Source organism: Vipera ursinii, assembly GCF_947247035.1.
Source record: "Vipera ursinii genome assembly, chromosome: 3".
Taxonomy (NCBI): domain Eukaryota; kingdom Metazoa; phylum Chordata; class Lepidosauria; order Squamata; family Viperidae; genus Vipera; species Vipera ursinii.
This window is the reverse complement of record NC_139516.1, coordinates 2,268,364-2,288,416: the sequence shown is the minus strand read 5'-3', so window position 1 is coordinate 2,288,416 and position 20,053 is coordinate 2,268,364. Positions and strand designations below refer to the sequence as shown.

Here is a 20,053-nt window from a genome sequence, read left to right as displayed (position 1 = left end):
TGAGATAATAGTTTAGGGTAGTGGTTAAGGTGCTGGCCTAGAAACCAGGAGTCGGTGAGTTCTAGTCCCGCGTTAGGCACGAAAGCTGGCTGGGTGACTTTGGGCCAATCCTGGTCTCAGCCTTACCCACCTCACCTCACCTTGTTGTGGGGAAAATAGGAGGAATTTAACAGGATGAATTACTTATAGAATAATAAAGGTGGGATGGAATCTAATTTTTAAAAATAAATAATGCAACAGCCACATTAAGGGGGTTGTCGTTAGCTGGATTCTTCCTGTATTCTAACCTCAGAATATCCAACCACTTTTTAGGCTACCGCAGTGTTTCTCCACCTTGTCAAGTTGAACCTCTGTGGACTTCAACTCCCAGAATTCCCTAGCCAGCCACGCCTGCATTCTGGGAGATGAAGTCCACGGATCTTCAAGTTGACAAGGTCAAGAAACACTGGGCTGGGCTCTATCACCTGCAATCCAGCCAGTGGCCAAACTGCCTAATATTCAATATTCTTCTAATATTGCTGGCATTCTGTTTCGGACATCAGATTTAATGGCTGCTCGTGTGCCAGCAGCGATAATTCCACCAATGGCCCCTTCAGGTCCAGAGCAGCTGGAGAACCGTCCGCTGGAGAGACCTCATCTTGCCTGACTGCACAATCACACCTGCGCCAGCGACGTGCCTGCCAGCCTTCCTTTCTGCGTGCCTACCTTCAATTTGCAACCTTGGTGTCCGAGAATCAAGATGGTATTTGCAGACAAGGAGTTGGCAGTGCCCACTGGGCATGTGTTCTAGCAAGGGACAGAGGGGCAAAGCCTTAGGAAACACAACTAAGTTTTACATCAGTGCTAAAGGGTGTAGAGGAGGAAGAGGAGGAGGAGGAGGAAGAGTTTAGTTGAGGATTTGCTTAAGCTTGGCAATTCTAGGATGGATAAACATCAACTCCCAGAATCCCCTGTCCAACATAGGATGGACTTCAGCTCCCAGAATCCCCCATTTAGCATGGGATGCAACTCCCAGAATCCCCTGTTCAGCATGGGATGGACTTCAGCTCCCAGAATCCCCCATCTAGCATAGGATGCAACTCCCAGAATCCCCTGTCCAGCATGGGATGGACTTCAGCTCCCAGAATGCCCCATCCATCATGGGTGGATACCAATGTCCAGAATCCCCCAACCAGCATGGGGTGAACTTCAACTCCCAGTTTTATTTCCGTAACCTACCGAGAGTCACCGAAAGTGAATTGGGCAACCATATACATTTCCTTAATAAAGTAAAAATCAATAGCTTTTGGTGTGCTGCCCTTTCTTACTTACTATGATGTTGAGACTCCACAAAGGGTGCAGAGAAGAGCCACAAAGATGATTAGGGGACTGGAGGATTAAAACAAACCAAGGATGTTGCAGGAACTGGGTAGGTCTAGTTCAGGGGTCTTCAAACTTGGGCCTTTGATGACTTGTGGACTTCGACTCCCAGAATTCTGGGATGTTGCAGGAATTGGGTAGGTCTAGTTCAGGGGTCTTCAAACTTGGGCCTTTGATGACTTGTGGACTTCGACTCCCAGAATTCTGGGATGTTGCAGGAATTGGGTAGGTCTAGTTCAGGGGTCTTCAAACTTGGCCCTTTGATGACTTGTGGACTTCGACTCCCAGAATTCTGGGATGTTGCAGGAATTGGGTAGGTCTAGTTCAGGGGTCTTCAAACATGGCCCTTTGATGACTTGTGGACTTCGACTCCCAGAATTCTGGGATGTTGCAGGAATTGGGTAGGTCTAGTTCAGGGGTCTTCAAACTTGGGCCTTTGATGACTTGTGGACTTCGACTCCCAGAATTCTGGGATGTTGCAGGAATTGGGTAGGTCTAGTTCAGGGGTCTTCAAACTTGACCCTTTGATGACTTGTGGACTTCGACTCCCAGAATTCTGGGATGTTGCAGGAATTGGGTAGGTCTAGTTCAGGGGTCTTCAAACATGGCCCTTTGATGACTTGTGGACTTCGACTCCCAGAATTCTGGGATGTTGCAGGAATTGGGTAGGTCTAGTTCAGGGGTCTTCAAACTTGGCCCTTTGATGACTTGTGGACTTCGACTCCCAGAATTCTGGGATGTTGCAGGAATTGGGTAGGTCTAGTTCAGGGGTCTTCAAACTTGGCCCTTTGATGACTTGTGGACTTTGACTACCAGAATTCTGGGAGTCGAAGTCCACAAGTCATCAAAGGGCCAAGTTTGAAGACCCCTGGCCTAGTTCAATGAAAAGAAGGACCAGGGGTGACATGATAGCAGTCTTCCAATATTTGAGGGGAGATCAATCTATCCTCCAAAGCATCTGAAGGCAGGACAAGAAGCAACAGGTGGAAACTCATCAAGGAGAGAAGCAACCTGGAACTAAGGAGAAACTTCCTGACAGTGAGAACAATTAACCAGTGGAACTCCTTGCCTCCAGAAGTTGTGGGTGCTCCATCACTGGAGGCTTTTAAGAAGAAACTGGACAGCCAGTCTGGGATGCAGTAAGGTCTCCTGCTTGGGCAGGGGGCCGGACTAGATGACCTCCTAGGTCCCTTCTAACTCTGTTATTTTGTTGTTCTGTTAAGCTCTCTTAACAGAAGGGGGGCAGGGGTTGGACTAGAAGACCTCCAGGGTCCCTTCCAACTCTGTTGTCCGGTTGGTTTGCTGGTTTGTTTAATACTAATGAGAAATGTGGCTTCTTTTCATTTCTTTGGGGTTTTTTTGCTGATTCTGCGCAAGGAGCGCGATGGCTTCGCACTTGTCTGATCTCTTCTGAAAGCTTTCACTTCATCGACCGCGGCGTAGCCTTCGCTTTGACAGCCCTTCCCAAGGAAGGGAGGTGTAGCTTTGTCGCTGGGGAGGACGCAGAAGTGGTTTTTGATGGATCCCAGGACACCAGCAACAGGCCAGGCGAACAGATGGTGGCAATCTGTGGCGGGTGGCAGAGACGGTTGCAAGCAAAGGGGGCGTTTCGGTCACACGCGCATCGTCTGATGTGGGGGCAACGGTGAAAGATCTGCTCTCGGGAAGCTTTCCAGGGCCTGCAACTAGGTTTATTGATCAATTGTTTCTTTTTAATTTGTGTATTGCTCAAAAAGAAAAAGAGAAGAAGGAAACGAAAGGCAAAGATCATTATAATGCCAGTGGATGCCGAAACGCCGCCTAAAATGTGCTTTCAAAAAGTGAAAAGAATAAGACAGGAAAAAAAATCAAGGTATATCAGTATAGCAATTAATGGTTGCAATTCTCTCTCTCTCTCTCTCTATATATATATATATATATATATATATGTGTGTGTGTGTGTGTGTGTGTGTGTGTGTGTGTGTGTGTGTGTGTGTGTGTTAAATGTTTGTTAAGCATTCAGAATACACTTGCTTGGTCCCAGACACGGGACAAATCTTATTTCCTGTTTCAGCCTAGCTCAAGGCCATCTACAGGCAGTAGCCACAACAATGGCAGCTCATATTTGTGTAAATTTTTTTTTGGCTTGCTAACAAAGAATAAAGGGAGACCGATATGATCATTTCAAACTTATTTGTTCTCATCAGTCAGCCGTACCCTTCTGAGATGAGATGAGATGAGATGAGAGAGAGAGAGAGAGAGAGAGAGAGAGAGAGAGAGAGAGAGAGAGAGAGAGACTGTACCCTAGGGGTTAAAACAACTGCTTAAGACTCAGTCGGCCCAGGTTCGAATCTCAGAAGGGTATGGCTGACTGATGAGAACAAATAAGTTTGAAATGATCATATCAGTCTCCCTTTATTCTTTGTTAGCAAGCCAAAAAATTTACATAACACACATTTAAAACATACTACAGAAAAACCAAATGTACAGGTATAGTATAGGGGGTACCTTGCTCAATAGTAGGAACTGTAAGAGGGATCTCGGAGTCCTAGTGGACATTCACTTAAACATGAGCCAGCCGTGTGCGGCAGCTGCTGAAAAAGCCAACACAGTGCTAGGCAGCATTAACAGAGGGATAGAATCAGGATCACATGAAGTGTTAATACCACTTTACAATGCCTTGGTAAGGCCACACGTGGAATACTGCATCCAGTTTTGGTCACCACGATGTAAAAAAGATGTTGAGACTCTGGAAAGAGTACAGAGAAGAGCAACAAAGATGATTAGGGGACTGGAGGCTAAAACATATAAGGAACGGCTGTTGGAATTGCGTATGTCTAGTGTAAAGTATTGGCCTAAATCACTTGCTTTGTGTCTGTTTAATGGCTGACTTACTTTTGTATGTTATGTAATGGTTGCTGGGCTGAGCTAGACTTGCTGTCTCCAGTCTGTTAAGTAGTTTTGGGCAGGAAACTGCTACTTTAAATCTATTGGTCGCCGCCTAGAGGCCAACCGTATAAATAGCTGCACAGCAGCTATTAGCTTGCTTCTGTTATGTTCTGACTCTGAATAAACTTGTTGCTGTTTGAACACCTCCTCTCGCTCAATGCCTGAAAGAACCGAATACTTAACATCTAGTTTAATGAAGAGAGGGATGAGGGGGGACAGGATAGCACTCTTCCAATATCTCAGGGGCAGCCCCAAAGAAGAGGGAGTCAAGCTATTCTCCAAAGTACCTGAGGGCAGGAGAAGACGCGACGGATGGAAACTAATCAAGGAGAGAAGCAACCTGGAACTAAGGAGAAATTTCCTGACGGTGAGAACAATTAACCAGTGGAACAACCTGCCTTCAGAAGCTGTGAATGCTCCAACACTGGAGGCTTTTAAGAAGAGACTGGACAGCCATTTGTCCAAAATGGTATAGGGTTTCCTGCCTGAGCTGGGGGTTGGGCTAGATGACCTCCAAGGTCCCTTCCAACATCATCATCATCATCATCATCATCATCATTTACAGCATATGTATAGACCTACACCCTTACATATAAGTTCTATTGGACTTTCTGCTAATGTGTTTTGGAGTGATCAAGGAAAAAATGTGCTACTTCAGAGATCTCCCAATTCGGCAACTTTAAGACTTGTGGACTTCCAGAATTCTTTTATGCTGGCTGAGGAATTCTGGGAGTTGAAATCCACAGGTCTTAAAATGGCCAACTCTGGAGACCCCTGGGCTACCACAGTGTGAACAGAAGCTGAGATTCTGGGGAAAGGTGAACATTGAGTGTCGCACACTCTGTTCTGTTCTGTTCTGTTCTGTACTGTTCTATTCCATTCCATATTTTCTATTCTATTCTATTCTATTCTATTCTGTTCCATTCCATTCTTCTAATCTTATCAAAATAAGGAGGAATTTCCTGACAAAAAAAAATCAATCAGTGGAACCGACTTGCCTCCAGAAGTTGTGGGTGCTCCAACAGTGGAGGTTTTCAAGGAACGATTGGACAATCATTTGTCCTGAATTGTATAAGGTATAAGGGCAGGGGGTTGGACTAGATGACCTCCGAGGTCCCTTCCAGCCCTTGGATTCTATGATTCTTTTTCGGTTCCCGTTCGGCATCCAGCTCAGCTCCGTTTCTTGCAAGCGCCTCCTATGTGACAAGCCCGAGACAGCCACCTCTCCACACAGCTTAAGATCAGCGACCAGAAGCATCAGGAGAAATAAAGATCTTCGTTCTGCCTGACGTAATAGTGCCTTATGAAAGACGGCTTCCTAAATTTGGAAACCGGCGACGGATCATAATCAGAGACGGTGTGTTCTCGTTCAGATGAGAGGCCATCCCTGGAGACCCAGAGCTGCACCTGGAAAGCCGAGCTGAGGTCATTGCCGTGATTGGAATTGCAGTTCTGGCGGAGGAGTTGTCTTTTTCTTTATATTTTATTCTCTCTTTTTCTCTCTCTTTTTAAATTCTTTCTTCTTCCTCCTCCTCCTCCTCCTCCTCCTCCTTCTCAGTTCAGGTTTTGTGACACTGGGCAGTGTACAAAAAAAAAAAGACTTCACCATAATTTAGTGCAGAGTGCAGAAAAGAGCCACAAAGATGATTAGGGGGCTGGAGGCTAAAACATACAGGGAACGGTTGCTGGAATTGGGTATGTGTAGTTTAATGAAGAGAAGGACGAGAGGGGACAGGATAGCAGTGTTCCAATCTCTCAGGGGCTGCCCCAAAGAAGAGGGAGTCAAGCTATTCTCCAAAGCACCTGAAGGCAGGATAAGAAGCAACGGATGGAAACTAACCAAGGAGAGAAGCAACCTGGAACTAAGGAGAAACTTCCTGACAGCATAATTAATCAATGGAATAGCTCATCTCCTGTAGGTGCACTGGAAAAAGTGCAGAGAAGAGCCACAAAGATGATCAGGGGACTGGAGGCTAAAACATACAAGGAACGGTTGCTGGAATTGGGTTTATCTAGTTTAATGAAGAGAAGGTCGAGAGGGGACAGGATAGCAGTCTTCCAATATCTCAGGGGCTGCCCCAAAGTAGAGGGAGTCAAGCTATTCTCCAAAGCGCCTGAGGGCAGGACAAGACAGTCACTTATCTGAAATGGTATATGCCTCCAAGGTCCCTTCCACCTCTCTTCTATTCTAATATTCTAATATTGCAACGGATGGAAACTAATCCTCAGGGAAAGGGTGGTATATAAATGTAACTAAATAAATAACTAAATAAATAATCAAGGAGAGATCCAATCTGAAATTAAGAAGATATTTCCTGACAGGACAATTAACCAGTGGAGCAACCTGCCTCCAGAAGCTGTGAATGCTCCAACACTGGAAGTTTTTAAGAAGAGACTGGACAGCCATTTGTCTGAAATGGTATAGGGTTTCCTGCCTGAGCAGGGGGTTGGACTAGATGACCTCCAAGGTCCCTCTGTTATTCTGTTAAATATTTCACCTCTGACTTGCCCGTTCTTCACTCTCCAATCCTTTTGCCATGCAAGTATAAACTTTACAAACTGTACCCTGAATGTTTATCTTTGCCTTACTGTGTGACATATAATCCAGATGGAAGCTGTTGCTGATTAAATTTACTTCTGTTACGTATCTATATAGTAGTGTTCCAATATTTGAGGAGCTCCTACAAAGATGGGAGGGTCAGATTATTCTCCAAAGCGCCCAAAGGCTGGACAAGAAGCAACGGATGGAAACTAGTCAAGGAGAGAAGCAACCTGGAACTAAGGAGAAACTTCCTGACAATGAGAACAATTAAGCAGTGGAACAACCTGCCTCCAGAAGCTGTGAATGCTCCAACACTGGAAGTTTTTAAGAAGAGACTGGACAGCCATTTGTCTGAAATGGTATAGGGCAGACATGTCAAACTCGTGACGTCACATGACATCACGCAACGTATCGGGACAGTTTTGCCATTGCCGGCAATGGGGTGGGCACAGCTTCCGTGTGATATGTCCGGCCCGTGGGCCGGCAGCTTGACACCCCTGGTATAGGTTTTCCTACCTGAGTAGGGGGTTGGAATGGATGGCCTCCAAGGTCCCTTCCAAAATCATCATCATCATCATCATCATCATCATTATTATTATTATTATTATTATTATTATTATTATTATTATTGATATAGGACTGTGCTGAAATGGACAGATTTGCATTGAGGATTAAAGAGAAAGAAGATACAGAATATTTTCAAACATGGAATTTATTTTATCAATGGTTGGGAAAAAAGGGGTAGAGACTAAGAACGTAACTTGTATTACGAAGCAAACAAATTAAAACCCAGACAACACGATGTTTGTTAAGCACTGATCAAATGTAATAATAGAAAATTAATAAACTTTTTTGGTAAAAAAAAAAAAGGCGGGGGGAAATCACGTGACCGCTGGAACCACTGCAACGGGTCATTAACTAGGAACCCGTTGCCAAGCGTTCAAATTTGGATCAGCTGAGCATGGCGAATGCCGCGATGGTCACAAGGGTGAGAAAACGGACGCAAGTCACTTCTTTCAGCGCTGTTGCGACTTTGGTCGCAGAACGAATGTCAACTCTGCAACAAATCGAACAGAAGCCATTTTCACTTCGTTTGTGGTTGCCACATATTTAGAAAGGGAAGGGAGCGGGGGAGGGGAGTGTGGCTTGAAGTTAGCCCAAAACAGTTCTTAGCTGTGGGAACCAAGGTCACTAACTGATTACATTTGGGCCGGGCTAAGAGGTCGGGGAGGAGGAGAGCCTGCGTTTTGCAATCATTGGTGAATGTGATTTACGACAACTAACTAGGGTGGGGATAGCAACTTTGCAACGTAGTAACCAGGGGGAGGGGAAATTAGTCTTGGGTCCCCCTTTGTTCATGCCGGTGTGTTTGTAGACAAATTTTTAAAAAATGTTCTTGAAGAAAAATTTCTCTCTTTTCCTTGGTCTCGTCTGTCGGAACCGTGACATTGAACTGTTTTCATACCTGTACGTTGAATTCGCCCATGTGGTTGGTGGGTCAGGACAACTCAGGCAATTGGGATAATGGTGTAAAACCACGGTTAAATGTACATTGCAGACCCAAGGGACGGGGGGGGGGGGTAGGGAGGGGGAGAATCCATTAGCTATTGGAAAAAATGTCCCTATTTCTATAGCCCCACACATTTGCAACTGAATTGGTCCTTCAGGAGTACTGCAAACACACAGTATAAATAATAAATGCACATAGACATAGGAACAGAATGACAAGCAGAGCGAACAGTATTAGCACACCGTTATTGGGGGGGGGAATACACATATGCTTCCCGTAAAAAAATAAGGATGTTGAATGGGTTGGAAAACAGATCAGGAAACGTGCTTTGGGCCTCTCAGGATCCTGCCGTTTATTCAAGTAGCCAGACTGAACACCGAAGCCGGAATGCTGCATTCACACAACATATTATTTATTTATTTATTTTATTTTATTAATTTTATTTGTATACCGCCCTTCTCCCAAAGGACTCAGGGCGGTGAACAGGGCAATACATATTAAAAAACAAGATACAAAAATTAAAAACGATTAAACAAAATTATGCCCAACACCAAGGACCCCACAGTCATCCTCCTCCTCCTCCTCCTCCTCCTCCTCCTCCTCCTCTACACAAACCCCCCTCCCTTCGAACACTGATGATGCTACCTAGTTGGGTAACGAAACGCCTTCAAAAAAAACAAGCAAGCTCAGAGAGCAGCAAAGAGCCCTCAATTAGCCAGTGGAACTACCTGCCTCCAGAAGTTGTAGGTGCTCCATCCCGGGAGGTTTTCAAGAAGAGACTGGACAGCCATTTGTCCGGAATGGTATAGGGTCTCCTGCCTGAGCAGGGGGTTGGACTAGAAGACCTCCAAGGTCCCTTCCTGAGCTTGCTTGTTTTCTTGCAGACCTTTCATTACCCACCTAGGAAACATCATCAGAGATAGAAGAGGGTGGGGTTTGTGGAGAGGAGGAGGAGGAGGAGGAGGAGGAGGAGGAGGAGGACTGTAGGATCCTTGGTGCCCTCTGAGCTTCATTGTTTTCTTGCAGGCATTGCATGACTCAACTAGGGAACATCATCAGTGCTAGAAGGGAGTGCAGTTTGTGCAGAGGAGGAGGAGGAGGAGGAGGAGGAGGAGGAGGAGGAGGAGGAGGAGGAGGAGGAGGAGGATGGTGGGATCCTTGGTGCCCTCTGAGCTTGCTTGTTTTCTTGCAGGCGTTTCATGACCCAACTAAGTAACATCATCAGTGCTACTAAGGAGCGCGGTTTGCTGTAGGTTTATATTCTGGGGTCTTGCCTGTCTGGGTGGGTGGGTGGGGGTCTTAGGGATCCTTTGGTTGGGCTGTTTATTAATGGCTCTTTGGCACTTTCTTGATGGGGGTGTTGTTTACTTGATTGCTGGTCTGAAGGTGACCTTGGAGTTAATCTATGCCGATCCGGGTGCCGATCCTAGGTGGAGAAGGGCTGGGGTCTTTTTGATCCCTTTTGGGCTGGTTGACTGTCTCTTTTGCATAGTCCATAGATGTTGTTGATGTCTAGGTCTCTATTGATGGCTGATTTGTCAGAGTGCCAGGCTTCTGGAAATTCCCTGGCATTTTTCGATTTGGCCTGGTGTAGGATGGTCACATTTTCCCAATTTGGTTAATTTTTCTCACAGTCAAGAAATTTGTCTTTAGTTTCTTGGTTGCTTCTGTCTCTGATTACTTTCAAAGCCTTCAGGTGCTTTGCAGAATAGGTTCCCCCCCTTCTTCTTTCTGGCAGCCCCTCAAATACTGGAATATTACTATCATGTCACCCTTAGTCCTTCTCTTCATTAAACTAGGGATAACCAATTCCTGCAACCGTTCTTTATATAATGGGGCTGCCCTTGAGGACCACTCGGAGGCTCCAACTGGTATAGAATGCAGCCGCGAGAGTTGTATTGGGAGCTTCCCGACACTCCCATGTCACACCTTTGCTCCGCGAGCTGCATTGGCTTCCAGTTGTCTTCCAAGTGAGGTTCAAGGTGTTAGTAATGACCTACAAAGCTCTACATGGCATGGGTCCAGAATACCTTGGAGAGCACCAACGGCCGGCGTCAACTTCCCTCCGCCCAGTACGCTCCCACAGAGAGGGTCTCCTCAGGGTGCCACCGGTCAAAGAATGCCAACTGGTGGCCCCCAGGGGGAGGGCGTTCTCTGTGGGTGCACCGGATTTATGGAACCATCTTCCGGTCGAGCTCCGGATGGCGCCCGATCTCCGCTCCTTCCGGCGCGATCTTAAAACCCATCTCTTTAAACAAGCTGGCCTGGCCTGATGGGATAGGGTGGGATTTTATAAATGGACTTCAATTTTTAATCTGTATTAATTTATTATGGGCATTGTTTAATTATTTTTTAATAATTTTTAATTTTTGTATCTTGTTTTTTATGTATTGCCCTGTTCACCGCCCTCAGTCCTTCGGGAGAAGGGCGGTATACAAATTAAATAAATAAATAAATAAATAAATAAATAAATAAATAAATAAATAAATAAATAATAACAGCAGCAGCAGAAGCAGCAGCAGCAGCACCCGGGACTTAACAATTGTCGATAAGAAAGACAAAAAAGTCTGGATAATGAACGTGGCAGTACCTGGAGACAGCAGAATAGATGAGAAAGAACTGGAGAAGATAACAAAATACAAAGACCTACAAATAGAAATAGAAATAGACTGTGGCAAAGGCAAGCAAGGGTGGTACCAATAGTAATAGGTGCCTTGGGTGCAATCCCAAAACAGCTGGAGCACCACTTGAACACCATCATCGGCATTGACAAATTCGCCATCAGTCAATTGCAAAAGGCAGCCTTGCTAGGAACTGCTTCCATCCTGTGACGAGATCTGTGATACCATCCAACATCCACATCTGCCTATCCCAGGTCCTTGGGAAGGACTCGACAGGTAGACAAAAATGCCAGATCTGGTCTGAACATCTGGCTGACTGTGTGATGAACAATAATATCATCCACGCAGTGACATTGACAGACTCTATCTACCAAGGCAAATAGGTGGACGTGGAATGCTGCAATTACATCAGATGGTTGAAGAAGAAAAAATGGCTTTGGAAGAATATCTGAAGGACAACGATGAAGATGCACTGAAATTAGTATATCAGGAAGGCTTACTGACCACTGGAGAGACCAAACTGGCCTACGAGAAAGACCAAATGAAGAACAGAATAGAGGCGTGGGAAGACAAAGCACTCCATGGCCAGTACATTTATAAAAATAGCTGGGAAAGCAGATAATAACAAGACCTGGCAATGGCTAAGAGCAGGAAAGTTGAAGAAAGAGACTGAGGGACTAATTCTGGCTGCACAAGACCAAGCCTTAAGGACAAATGCATACAAAGTCAAAATTGAGAAGACAGCAAAACAGTAAGTGCCGCCTATGCAAAGAAGCGGAAGAAACAGTGGATCACCTGGTAAGCTGCTGCAAGAAGATTGCACGGACTGACTACAAGCAGCGGCACGTCAAAGTAGCAACAATGGTGCACTGGAAGATCTGCAAGAAATATCATTTGCCTGTAAGCAAGGACTGGTGGGATCATAAAACAGAGAAAGTCACCGAAAATGATAAAGTTAAACTGCTCTGGGACTTCAGAATTTCAAACACACAAGCACCTGCAACATAACACCCCGGACTTAACAATTGTCGATAAGGAAGACAAAAAAGTCTGGATAGTGGACGTGGCAGTGCCTGGAGACAGCAGAATAGACGAGAAAGAACTGGAGAAGATCACAAAATACAAAGACCTACAAATCGAAATAGAAAGACTGTGGCAAAGGCAAGCAAAGGTGGCACCAATAGTAATAGGCGCCTTGGGTGCAATCCCAAAACAACTGGAGCACCACTGGAACACCATCATCGGCATTGACGAATTCGCCATTAGTCAATTGCAAAAGGCGGCCTTACTAGGAACTGCTTCCATCCTGCGACGAGATCTGTAATGCCATCCAACATCCACATCTGCCTATCCCGGGTCCTTGGTAAGGACTCGATAGGTAGACAAAAATGCCAAATCCACTCTGAACATCTGGCTGACTGCGATGATCAATAATAATAGTAATAAAGTTGGAAGGGACCTTGGAAGTCCAAGGGACCTTGGAAGTCTAGACTAGAGTAGAGTAGAGTAGAGTAGAGTAGAGTAGAGTAGAGTAGAGTAGAGTAGAGTAGAGTAGAATAGAACCCGAATAGAATAGAATAGAATAGAATAGAATAGAATAGAATAGAATAGAATAGAATAGAATAGAATAGAATAGAATAGAATAGAATAGAATAGAATAGAATAGAATAGAATTAATAGAATAGAGTAGAGTAGAGTAGAGTAAGATAGGATAGGATAGGATAGGATAGGATAGGATAGAATAGAATAGAATAGAATAGAATAGAATAGAATAGAATAGAATAGAATAGAATAGAATAGAATAGAATAGAATAGAATAGAATAGAATAGAATAGAATAGAATAGAATAGAATAATGGAGTTGGAACGTACCTTGGAGGTCTTCCAGTCCAACCCCCTTCTCAGGCAGGAAACCCTATACCATTTCAGACAAATGGCTGTCCAATCTCTTCTTAAAAACTTCCAGTGTTGGAGCATTCACCACTTCTGGAGGCAGGTTGTTCCACTGGTTAATTGTCTTCACTGTTAGGAAATTCCTCCTTAGTTCCAGGTTGCTTCTCTCCTTGACTAGTTTCCATCCGTTGATTCTTGTCCTGCCTTCAGGTGCTTTGGAGAATAGCTTGACCCCCTCTTCTTTGGGGCAGAACTTCAGATACTGGAAGACTGCTATCATGTCTCCCCTATTTCTTCTTTTCTTTAGACTAGCCAAACCCAAGTCCCGCAGCCGTTCTTCGTATGTTTTAGTCTCCAGGCCTTTGATCATCTTAGTTGCTCTTCTCTGATTTTTTCCCAGACTCTCAACATCTTTTTTGTGATATGGTGACCAAAATTGGATGCAGTGTTCCAGGTGTGGCCTCACTAGGGCTTTGTAAAGCGGTACTAATACCTCACGTGATCTTGATTCTATGCCTCTGTTTATACAACCCAGGATTGTGTGAGCTTTTTTGGCTGCACACTGCTGGCTCATAGTCAAGAAGTCTAAAGCCTTAAAGAGACCAGTGTTGGACAGCCCTGGTCTAGGGTCTCCTGCTTGAGCAGAGGGTTGGACTAGAAGACCTCCAAGGTCCCTCCTAACTCTTTTATTCTGAATTTATTCTGTATCTGCTTCCAGTTTTATCTAATCGTCTTCAATGTCACCTTCTTTTTAAGGTGGATATTTGCAGGATGAGGATGAGTCAGCTCTCCAGGAAAAATTGCTCTGTTAATGGGGATTTAAATATTTCAGCAGATGCATTGGGGGTAAATTGTCAACAGGAAATGAAGAGTTAGTCGAAAAACTCTCCCATTCCTTGTTAGCTCAGCCAGAGACAGCCTGGCCAGTTCCTTCCACGGAAGACTCCACTCCGGGTTTTTCTTCCAACATTAAATTCAGCAATGGATGAACTAAAAAATACACTGATCTTGAAATTTATTTGGCAAGGTAAAAAAAAAGCCAGAATTAGATTGAAAACGCTAAAGGTAAAGGTAAAGGTTCCCCCGCACATGCCTGCTAGTCGTTTCCGACTCTAGGGGCCGGTGCTCATCTCCGTTTCAAAGCCGAAGAGCCAGCGCTTGTCCGAGGATGTCTCCGTGGTCATGTGGCCGGCATGACTAGACTCCAAAGACGCACGGAACGCTGTTACCTTCCCACCGTAGTGGTCCCTATTTTTCTACTTGCATTTTTACGTGCTTTCGAACTGCTAGGTTGGCAGGAGCTGGGACGAGTAACAGGCGCTCACTCTGTTACGCGGCACTCGGGATTCGACCCGCCAAACTGCCGACCTTCTGATCGACAAGCTCAGCGTCCTAACCCACTGAGCCACCGCGTCCCTTGAAAACGCTACAAGAAGGCAAATAAAAGGGGGATTTGGGCTGCCAGATTGGGCCCTATGCTATCAAGCATCTGCACTAACATGGATGAAAGAATGGATAACCCTTAGACATAAAAGATTACTATATCTAGAAGGGCATAACCTGTAACTTGGTTGGCATGCCTTCCTATGGTATGGGAAGAATAAAATACATAGATACTTTCAAAACCACTATATAAGAAACGCACTTCTTCTAGAATGGGAAATGGTGAAAGCGGAAATTTACATGAAAATACCTGGATGGCTTTCAACAGTGGAAGCGTTTGGTTCACCCTAACCTAATTAAAACTATGGGCAAATTGTGGCTTGTAAAGGCGTTTTGAATATTGAAGGAAAACTAAAAACTAGACAAGAGCGAGAAGAACAGGGCATTGATCTATCATGGTGGCCACACCTGCAAATTCAAACGAGAGATGAAAAAGATGCTGAAACATCTGGATTCTATAAAAAGCAGACAGAATTTGACCACATACTATTGGCATCAGATGAAAGATCGATTAAGAAACTGTATAAGTACACGGTAAGTTTAAAGATGGAAGAGGAACAAGTTAAAGAAACAATGATACCGTGGGCAAAAAACTTTGGGCATAACATAGAGCTAGAAAACTGGCAAAGCCTTGGAAAACTTGCAGGGGTCTTCAAACTTGGCCCTTTGATGACTTGTGGACTTCAACTCCCAGAATTCCTCAGCCAGGCACTCTGGCTGAGGAACTCTGGGAGTTGAAGTCCACAAGTCATCGAAGGGCCAAGTTTGAAGACCCCTGGTCTAAAATAACACAGGCGGTGGCTTACAAAGAAAACGTATATAAAATGTTTTATAGATGGCACCTACCAACTGTGAGGTTAACAAAAACGTTTTAAAATATGTCTAGCAATTGTTGGAAATGTAGACAAAAACCAGGCACATATTATCATCTTTGATGGACTTGCCCTAAGGCTAAAAGATTTTGAACAAAAATACATATATGGTTAGAGAAAATGATAAAAAAACACGTAGATTTTAAGCCAGAATTATTTCTGTTAGGTATAATTTCAGGAAATTGTGAGAAAGAATGTGTATATTTAATGTTACATGTATTAACGGCAGCAAGATTTGTATTTGCTCAACTTTGGAAGGATGAAGAATTACCACCGGAGGAAGAGATAATTAAGAAAATTTTGGACTGTGCAGAAATGGACAGATTGGCACTAAAAATGAAAGAGAAAGAAGATTCAGAATACTTTAGAACATGGGATAGACTTTATCAATGGCTAGGAAAAAAACAAGGTAGAGAGAAAAGAGTTTAACATGTAATAGTAAGCTAAACATTGGAACCCAGACAACATGTTGCTGATAAAATATTAAGGATTGGTGATTATAAAAAATTAATAAAATATGGTTATATAAAATATAATTCAGCAATTTAATTTGGGGATGGGAGAAAAAGCTTTTTAGAGGTTATTCTTACCCAAGAGTATTGGATCAGCTTCCTAATCTACCCCAAATCAAGAGATCCCCCATTCCTTTTTCTTGTGTGCCAAGCATGCAACATATTTATATTTATATATTATATTTATATTTATTAAACTTATATACCGCCCTTCTCCCGTAGGACCCAGGGCGGTTCACAAGGCAATTAAAACAACATTACAATACAAAAATTAATAGCAATTAAAATAGATTAAATTTTCCTTAATTAAAATCTAAAACCCCTATAACTCTGATTAAAAACCCAATTATAATAAGTTAAAAAATTAAAAAAATCCTCAGTCCTGGCCAGAAAGCTCAAAGAGCCAGGTCTTCAGGTCCTGGCGGAACGAACGAAAATCAGATAGTTCTCGATTTACGACCAGAATTGGGATGGGGTTTTCCATTGCTAAGTGATGTGGTCGTTAAATGAATCGTACCCAGTTTTTACAACTGGCTTTCCTGCAGCCATTAAGCAGATCCAGCTTCCCTCCATTGACTGCTCATCGGAAGTTTTGTGGAAGGTGGCAAATAGCCATCGCTTATGACCAAAACTGGGATGGGATTTTCCATTGCAAAGCGATTTGGACGTTAAGCAAGGCCTACCCTTTCTTGCCACAATCAATCAGCTATTCACAGCAAATCTGGCTTCCGCTACACAGCGGTCTTCAAACGTGGCCCTTTTATGACTTGTGGACTTCAACTCCCAGAATTCCTCAGTCGGCCATTTTGATGAACCTGCGGACTTGGATCCAGACCAGGGGCCTTCAAACGTGGCCCTTTTATGACTTGTGGACTTCAACTCCCAGAATTCCTCAGTTGGCCATTTTGATGAACCTGCGGACTTGGATTCAGACCAGGGGCCTTCAAACGTGGCCCTTTTATGACTTGTGGACTTCAACTCCCAGAATTCCTCAGTCGGCCATTTTGATGAACCTGCGGACTTGGATACAGACCAGGGGCCTTCAAACGTGGCCCTTTTATGACTTGTGGACTTCAACTCCCAGAATTCCTCAGTTGGCCATTTTGATGAACCTGCGGACTTGGATCCAGACCAGGGGCCTTCAAACGTGGCCCTTTTATGACTTGTGGACTTCAACTCCCAGAATTCCTCAGTCGGCCATTTTGATGAACCTGCGGACTTGGATCCAGACCAGGGGCCTTCAAACGTGGCCCTTTTATGACTTGTGGACTTCAACTCCCAGAATTCCTCAGTCGGCCATTTTGATGAACCTGCGGACTTGGATCCAGACCAGGGGCCTTCAAACGTGGCCCTTTTATGACTTGTGGACTTCAACTCCCAGAATTCCTCAGTCGGCCATTTTGATGAACCTGCGGACTTGGATCCAGACAAGGGGCCTTCAAACGTGGCCCTTTTATGACTTGTGGACTTCAACTCCCAGAATTCCTCAGTCGGCCATTTTGATGAACCTGCGGACTTGGATCCAGACCAGGGGCCTTCAAACGTGGCCCTTTTATGACTTGTGGACTTCAACTCCCAGAATTCCTCAGTCGGCCATTTTGATGAACCTGCGGACTTGGGTCCAGACCAGGGGCCTTCAAACGTGGCCCTTTTATGACTTGTGGACTTCAACTCCCAGAATTCCTCAGTCGGCCATTTTGATGAACCTGCAGACTTGGATCCAGACCAGGGGCCTTCAAACGTGGCCCTTTTATGACTTGTGGACTTCAACTCCCAGAATTCCTCAGTCGGCCATTTTGATGAACCTGCGGACTTGGATCCAGACCAGGGGCCTTCAAACGTGGCTCTTTTATGACTTGTGGACTTCAACTCCCAGAATTCCTCAGTCAGCCATTTTGATGAACCTGCGGACTTGGATCCAGACCAGGGGCCTTCAAACGTGGCCCTTTTATGACTTGTGGACTTCAACTCCCAGAATTCCTCAGTTGGCCATTTTGATGAACCTGCGGACTTGGATCCAGACCAGGGGCCTTCAAACGTGGCCCTTTTATGACTTGTGGACTTCAACTCCCAGAATTCCTCAGTCGGCCATTTTGATGAACCTGCGGACTTGGATCCAGACCAGGGGCCTTCAAACGTGGCCCTTTTATGACTTGTGGACTTCAACTCCCAGAATTCCTCAGTCGGCCATTTTGATGAACCTGCGGACTTGGATCCAGACCAGGGGCCTTCAAACGTGGCCCTTTTATGACTTGTGGACTTCAACTCCCAGAATTCCTCAGTCGGCCATTTTGATGAACCTGCGGACTTGGGTCCAGACCAGGGGCCTTCAAACGTGGCCCTTTTATGACTTGTGGACTTCAACTCCCAGAATTCCTCAGTCGGCCATTTTGATGAACCTGCAGACTTGGATCCAGACCAGGGGCCTTCAAACGTGGCCCTTTTATGACTTGTGGACTTCAACTCCCAGAATTCCTCAGTCGGCCATTTTGATGAACCTGCAGACTTGGATCCAGACCAGGGGCCTTCAAACGTGGCTCTTTTATGACTTGTGGACTTCAACTCCCAGAATTCCTCAGTCGGCCATTTTGATGAACCTGCGGACTTGGATCCAGACCAGGGGCCTTCAAACGTGGCTCTTTTATGACTTGTGGACTTCAACTCCCAGAATTCCTCAGCCAGGCACGTATGCCTGGCTGAGGAATTCTGGGAGTTGAAGTCCACAAGTCATAAAAGGGCCATGTTTGAAGGCCCCTGTGCTACCAGCTTTGTTTGTCACAGGTGGTCTGTGAAGGTCAGAGGTGGTGATCAGGGATCCTGGGACACTGCAACTGATTCATCAATAAATGCCAGTTGCAAGCACCCAAATTGCGGCCATGTGCGCAGAGAGATGCTGCAACGGTTGCAAGCATGAGGACTTGTCCTTTCAGTTCAATTTAGAATAGAGCTGGAAGGGACCTTGGAGGTCATCTAGTCCAACCCCCTGCTCAAGCAAGAGACCCTATACAGTTTGAGACAAGTGGCTGTCCAGTCTCTTCTTAAAAAAACCCCACAACTTCTGAAGACAAAGCTCTTCCACTGGTTGACTGTGCTCGCTGTCAGGAAGTTTCTCCTTAATTCCAGGTTGCTTCTCTCTTTGATAAGTTTGCCTGCGTTGTTTCTCATTCTGCCTCCTGGTACTTAGGAAAATAACAGAACAACCAAGTCGGAAGGGACCTTTGAGGTCATCTAGTCCAACCCCCTGCTCAGTCAGGAAACCAAATACCATTTCAGTCAAATGGCTGTCCAGTCTCTTTTTACAAACTTCCAGGGTTGGAGGACCCACAACTTCTGGAGGCAAGCAGTTCCACTGATTCGTTGTTCTAACTGTCGGGAAATTTCTCCTTAGTAGTTCTAGGTTGCTTCTCTCCAGATAAGTTGACCCCCTCCTCTTCTTTGTGGCAGCCCCTCAAATACTGGAATACTGCTATCATGTCTTCCCCCCCCCACCCCACCCCGTCTTTCTTTTCTCTAGACTAGCCAAACCCAAATCCCTCAACCGTTCTTCATATGTTTTAGTCTCCAGGCCTTTAATCATCTTAGTTGCTCTTTGCATTTTTTCCCAAAGTGTCAACATCTTTTTTGTAAGGTGGTGAATAAAACTGGTGTGTATTCCAGATGTGGCCTTACTAAGGCTTTATATAGTGGTACTAATACCAGATCCTGAAGCTGAAACTCAAATCCTTTGGCCACCTAATGAGAAGAAGGAAGGACTCACTGGAGAAGAGCCTAATGCTGGGAAAGGTGGAGGGCAATAGAAGAAGGGGACGACAGAGAATGAGGTGGCTGGATGGAGTCCCTGAAGCAGGAGGCGTGAGCTTAGATGGACTCCAGAAGATGGCGGAGGACAGGAAGGCCTGGAGGAACGTTGTCCGTGGGGTTGCGATGGGTCGGACACGACTTCGCAGCTAACAACAACTGCCTTTCTACCACCTTGGGAAAAATATTGACTTCTTACTGTCTGTGTGGAAAGCTGACAGAGGACACAGAATCAGTCAGGTTTACTTTGGGTCATTCCGATCAGCCTACCTCAAAGGGTTGTTGTGGGAATAACAGGAAGAGACACCCAGACAGACTCCTGACTGCCTGGCATTCTGTGAGAAACGCAAGATTGTATTTTTAAAAAGTGTGTCTCTCTTGGAGTCCCTGAAGCAGCAGGCGTGAGCCTCAATGGACTCCAGAAGATGGTGGAGGACAGGAAGGCCTGGAGGAACGTGGTCCGTGGGGTCGCGATGGGTGACCGGACACGACTTAGCAGCTAACAACAACAACAACAAAGTGGGCAACGCAGCTAACACAGGCAGTCCTCAACTTATGACCACAATTAGCAAGCAG

At 45.1% G+C, this 20,053-nt stretch overlaps 2 protein-coding genes across 2 annotated transcripts in view; both read left to right on the top strand.

Annotated features, from left to right (window-relative positions):
• DNMT3B (DNA methyltransferase 3 beta) overlaps positions 1-20,053 on the top strand; it is a gene marked incomplete at its 5' end in the record, with an annotated part of 480,157 nt that overhangs the window by 127,884 nt on the left and 332,220 nt on the right. The window lies entirely within an intron of this gene.
• TM9SF4 (transmembrane 9 superfamily member 4) overlaps positions 4,721-20,053 on the top strand; it is a 127,613-nt gene continuing 112,280 nt past the window's right edge. The window contains exon 1 of the mRNA XM_083360854.1: positions 4,721-4,756. Within this exon, the coding sequence (XP_083216980.1) occupies positions 4,754-4,756 (3 nt within the window). The 5' untranslated portion in view covers positions 4,721-4,753. The remainder of the gene's footprint in view (positions 4,757-20,053) is intronic.